General features: G+C 37.8%; 1 protein-coding gene across 4 annotated transcripts in view; it reads right to left on the bottom strand.

Moving 5' to 3' along the window:
- Positions 1-233: 233 nt before the first annotated feature.
- The window catches only part of LOC128688068 (calcium/calmodulin-dependent protein kinase type II alpha chain-like), a 247,364-nt gene continuing 241,597 nt past the window's right edge, over positions 234-6,000 (bottom strand). For 2 of the 4 annotated variants that reach the window (XM_053775789.2, XM_070083808.1), the window contains 2 exons: positions 1,441-1,555; positions 234-1,271 (listed from right to left, as the gene is read on the bottom strand). In XM_053775789.2, coding sequence (XP_053631764.2) covers positions 1,142-1,271; positions 1,441-1,555 — 245 coding nt within the window. In that variant the 3' untranslated portion in view covers positions 234-1,141. The remainder of the gene's footprint in view (positions 1,272-1,440; positions 1,556-6,000) is intronic. The other 2 variants (XM_070083810.1, XM_070083809.1) reach the window with 2 other exon arrangements.

Raw genomic sequence — 6,000 nt, 5'->3', positions numbered from 1 at the left:
TATACATATACACACACATGCACCCTCATTTATATACATACAAACATCAAATACATACTGGATGTGTATGTGTAGAATATATATATATATACATGTATATATATATATATATATATATATATATATATATATATATATATATATATATATATATATATACATGTATATATATATATATATATATATATATATATATATATATATATATATATATATATATATACATACATACATACATATACACACTGTATGTACATACACTCAAAATACTCACATACACACACACACACACAAATATAATCATATACTGTACATATATGAATGTATTTTAAATTATGTCCATTAATTTCAAACATACGGATTTTGATGATTTAGCCAACATATACTGCAGCACTAGATGACTGAAGCAGTTGTTAACAACACAGGATGAGAAGATGATCAAGCTTCAAGACTGATCCACTCAGTCTGATGCTTAGTAATGGCAATACTTTTCAGTAAGAATATTATCCACAGTTAATTCTTTATTCTCTTTATAGTTAATAGAACTAACTATTAGAAATGGATGTGGCTTATGTAAAACGATTCTGTATATTAGGCGAATGTAAGATGCTTAGAAGAAATGCATTCCTACAGTATTTTCAATAACATATTAATTTCTATCTAGCATCTGAGAACTTCAGGAGCCATAAATTGTGCACATATCACTGAAGAATTGTCCAACAAAGAGAGTTTGTTATAAATCTAAAATTTTGCCACACATCTATTAATATACTTGGTAGCAATGGGAACATTCAATCCTCAAAATATAGGCAACCATCAAGAAATCCAACATGAATCTGGCATATCAAATGCTAACCTGCACCTAGAATTCTAGGAATAAGGTAGACAATCTGCAGAACATATGGGGTTAGAACACACTTTTTGGTTCATCTTGACACAGTTCTTCCCACCAATACAAAGCCACTTCAGGTCTCTAAGCACTTTGGTCCTTTAAAAATGATTGGCTATGTTGAGGCCTGAACAGTGGTGAGGGAAATTTTTCATGTTTCCAACCCACACATTCCACAGAGGCTGATCTAACAACCATACATTTACTCCATTCCTCTCTAGGGTATCCAGTACCCTTTATTATCCTCAGGATTTACTTAGTGCCCAACGCAAAAGGGGCGGAAGGTGACCCAGAGCGATGAAAGTGCATACATTGCCACTTATGATCACGGCGTTGCCAAACTCTCGTCTCCTCACTCTGTTGTGTGTGGGCAAGACCCTGTCTGAAAAATTCAGTACATTTAAATGATAAATAACAATGTAAAATTAAGAACTGCATGTTTATTAATGTATTTTGGCCATAAAACAGAAAAGGAATTCAAATTATATTTTTCTTTTATATAATCTTAAAAGCAGCATATTTCTTTCAGAAAGAACTTTAAAAATCCTTACTTATCCATATACTGGGTGAGTCGGACATATGCGATGCAGGCAGCATCATCTCCAAGCAGATGCACATGAGGATTTAAGATCATTGTGTTGACTGCTTTACAGTTTTTTCCCAGTACTGCAAGTACAATATATAGACTCTAAGAGCACATTCTAAACAATAATAAACATACACACAAAATATAAATGTATATACATGTATACATACATAAAAATGCTTGATTTTTAGTGAAACTCACTTATGCATATAGAGTACATTAGAGGCATACTGTATGTTTAATGTATTTAATAAAAAATCTGTAAAACTATATGCACCTGCAATTCAAAAGACAATAATTATGTTTCATAATGTGCCAGATCAATGGCCACACACAGCATAACTGAACGATATTCAGTTTTAATTATAGTGGACCCTCGGACATTGGCCATTCTGGATATCGGCCAATTCAGATTTTGGCCGCTTTTTTGGCCGAAATTCTATCCTGGATTTCGGCCGGCAACTTGGAAATTGGCCATATTGGAATTGTCCACCTGCCTGCCATGCCGTGTTCATGAGTCAGTCTGGCTGTATTTCTGGATGAGTGAGCAAAGCTCTGCACATTCATCCAAACATTTTGTTATAATCCATTGTTTTTTGTGGTTGTTTATTGAGTGCAACTGTGAAATAAGCCACCATGGGCCCAAAGAAAGCTCCTAGTGACAGCCCTTTGGTAAAGAAAGTGAGAAACACGATAGAATTCAAGAAAGAAATTGTAGCAAAGTACGAGAGTGGTGTACATGTCCTGGAGCTTGCCAGGACGTTTGGGAAATCCAAATCAACAATCGCTTCCATCCTGGCAAAGAAAGTAGAATATGCTAACGAAACAAAGAGCACCAATAATCGAAGATGTGGAGAAGCTATTGTTGGTGAGGATCAACAATAAACAATTAGCGGGAGATAGTGTTGTGGTGTCGATCATTTGTGAAAAGGCAAGGCAGTTACATGCGGATCTCTTAAAGAAAATGCCTGGAATGAGTGCTGCTGTTAGTGAATTTAAGGCCAGCAAAGGTTGGTTTCAGAGATTTAACCCTTAAACTGTACAAACGTAGATCTACATTCACGTGCATAGTGCTCTGAATGTAGATCAACGTTTTATTTTTCATTCCTTCAAAATTGGCACGATTGGCCTGAGATGCGTGGTCAGTATAGAATGGGTCTTAACACTTGGTGTGTGCAGTATTAAAAAAATTTGGGACCACTTAGTACCTTGTGGGAGCACCAGTTCAATTGAGTGCCAGCTAGAGCAAATAGCATGACAAACACTAAGGATTCACTGATGTCATGTCGTATTAACACTCCCCTTTTAAGAGGAAAGTGATGATGACCCAGAGTTTAGTGGCTTTGAGATGGATGTGGCCACCAGTGGTCGAGGAAATATCAAAAACCTTGTTAATAACCCATGTGCAACATCCTTTCATTTCTGATACCACTGGTAGTGTCATCCTGGCAGAATGTCATACATATTCAGCAGGCTGGTTGGCTGGGTGGCTGGCTAGCTGGATGACTGACTTTGGCTGTCTGGCTTTATCTGTCTCTATCTCTGTCTGTCCATCTATATCTCTGTCTCTCACAGGTACATACAAGTATGTACAGTTATTACACATAGTGTAAATTACCTAGGATAATCCAAAAATTCCAGGCAAAGTGCTATACAGTGCTTGTAGATGTAATGCATAATAAGCTAGCCAATACTGTAAATACCGAATTACAGAAAATATCTACCTGGATGAGAACTAACAAACTTACACTAAACAATGACAAAACCTACTTCATTCAGTTTGGTAACAGAGCTACAGATGTCCCTCTTAACATAATGATAAACGGATCACCTATCACAAAGCTAACAGAGGGAAAATTCTTAGGAATCCACCTTGATAATAGACTCAAATTTCATACACATATACAACAAATTTCTAAGAAAATTTCCAAGACTGTAGGCATACTATCGAAGATACGGTACTATGCTCCACAGTCAGCCCTCCTGGCCCTATATCACTCTCTTATTTACCCCTATCTCACCTATGGAATTTGTGCATGGGGCTCAACAACAAGTAACCATCTCAGACCACTAATTACCCAACAAAAGGCTGCAGTTAGAATGATAACAAATTCTCACTATAGGCAGCACACTCCACCAATATTCAATACACTAAACCTCCTCACCATACAAAACATCCATACTTACTACTGCACCTATTACATACATAGAACACTTAACTCTGATATTAACCCTCCCCTCAAACATCTCCTTGCCAACCTCAACAGAACACATGACCATAACACAAGGCACAGATCACTCTTTGATGTTCCTCGTGTCCATCTCACACTATGTAAAAACTCAATGCACATAAAAGGCCCTAAAATCTGGAATTCATTACCTGTAAATATAAAAGAAACACTACCTGTTTATAAATTCAAGTCTCTTCTCAAAGATCACTTACTCACCCAAAACCAAATAAATACTGAATAACTGAACCTTATAAATTGTATATCTTAAATGTTTCTCACAATTATATCACATAAATGTTAAACCTAAAACCCAATCTAACTTTATTATTTTTTAAATACACTACCTAACAGAATACTCCATTCTACTGAATGTACAACAATGCATACAACCATATGACCTGTCTTTGTAATACTCACTTGTGCTTTATAGTAACCTGTTTACATTAATGTTTTATCACTGATTTCATCATTGCTTAGTTAATCTTAAGTTAATTTTAAGCCAGCCCGTAATGCTATGCATAGTATAAGTGGCTTTGGCATACTGCTCTTACCTGTATTTGTTGTACCTCTGTATGTGTGCTCAAATTTTTAAATAAATAAATAAATAAATAAAAGTAATATGCATTTTCACTTGCTCAGGATTCAGGGAGTGGCTCATAAACCAACTGGTTTTTGAGCCACTCCCTGACACACAGAGACAAGCAGAGGGAGAAAGACGCACACACACACACAGGCAGACAGAAAGACAGATAAGCAGAGCAAGACAGACATGTTTGTGTGTAACAGTGAAAACAAATAAAGTCAGGGTTCCCTGCAGTAATGCACGATCATCAGTGTCACTCCACTGCTGCAGTGTCAGCAGTTTATTGATACTCATCTTACCATCATGCCTCAAGGAGTTTCATATATACTCCAGCATGTCTAAAACATTGCTGAGACCTATAAATACTTTGCATATATTACTGGACAATAGTAAATGACCAAGGCAGGTGAAAATGTTCACTTGTCTCTGTGATTGTGGCTATCTGAGTACTATTTCAGTGCATAATATTAGTGTCATAACAAAGATTGGCTTTGAAATCACAAGAACTATTATAAATTGTAATTATCAGAACATAAAAATTATATAAATTAAAATAAAAACAAGGAAAAAAAAAGGTACAGTGGACCCTCGTTTTTTGTAAGCATCGGAAGTCATAATTTACAAAAATCTTAATGTTTCTTTCATCAAAACATTGACTCGCGAATCGTCGTCTGACTTGCAAATAGTCATTCGTCCCAGACACATATGCATGGCCCTGAGCGGCCCAACACTCCATTCCCAGCCAGTGTGCCACTGTTTATCAGCTAGTGAGGAAGATCCCCCGCGTTCATATGATACATTTCGTAATAGAGTGAACCCTCAGGTAACGATGCCATTGGATAGCGATAAAATCGGATACCGATGTGTTTTTGTATAAAAATATTGGCTCGGCCAATGATGAAAAACTCAGTTAAAGACATTCGTCCCAAACGTGCGTGTCCGTGTGGCCTGAGCCATATACAAGGTAATGTGCCATTGTTTACAAGCTAGGGAAGATGATTCCACGCGTACATGCGATATACAGTGGACCCTCGACCAATGATGGCATCGTATAACGTTAAATCCGACTATTATTATTATTATAATCAAAAAGAAGCGCTAAGCCACAAGGACTATACAGCGCTGCAGGGCAGGAAGGAAGCGAGGGCATCAGGTGGCAAAAGGGAGATGGATGAGCAACAGGTTACGGATAACAGCGGGGCAGTGGATGGTGAAAGGGTAAAGGGCAGCAAGAGACTGAACCAGAAAGGGCTGAGGGGAGTGCGAAAAGTATCATCAGAGTTTGTGGAGTAAATCAGTCGTTGTCAAGAAGTCAATGAGAGAGTCAGGATTAAAGGAGGGTCCATCAGCAAGAAGGGAAGGTAAAGAGAGAGTAGGAGAACGAAGACGACGTTGGAGGTAAATTCTGCGTGCTCGTTGATAGAGAGGGCAGTCTAACAGAATGTGGCTAATCGATACTGGAACTTGACACTGCTCACAGAGAGGAACAGGGTGCCTCTCCATGAGATACCCATGAGTAAGACGAGTGTGGCCAATGCGAAGGCGGGAGAGAGTGGTCTCCCAACCTCGGCACTGATGACAAGAAGACGGCCAGTAACCTATGCTCGGTTTAATAGAATGAAGTTTGTTACCGAGCAGAGTTGACCAACGTTGTTGCCAACGGGTGCGAAGGTGGGTAGCTATTGCAGCAAAATAGTCCAGAAATGGAACA

The sequence above is a fragment of the Cherax quadricarinatus genome, chromosome 10 (assembly GCF_038502225.1).
Source record: "Cherax quadricarinatus isolate ZL_2023a chromosome 10, ASM3850222v1, whole genome shotgun sequence".
Lineage (NCBI taxonomy): Eukaryota > Metazoa > Arthropoda > Malacostraca > Decapoda > Parastacidae > Cherax > Cherax quadricarinatus.
The sequence above is the reverse complement of the archived record's forward strand: the minus strand, read 5'-3'. Positions and strand labels throughout refer to the sequence as shown.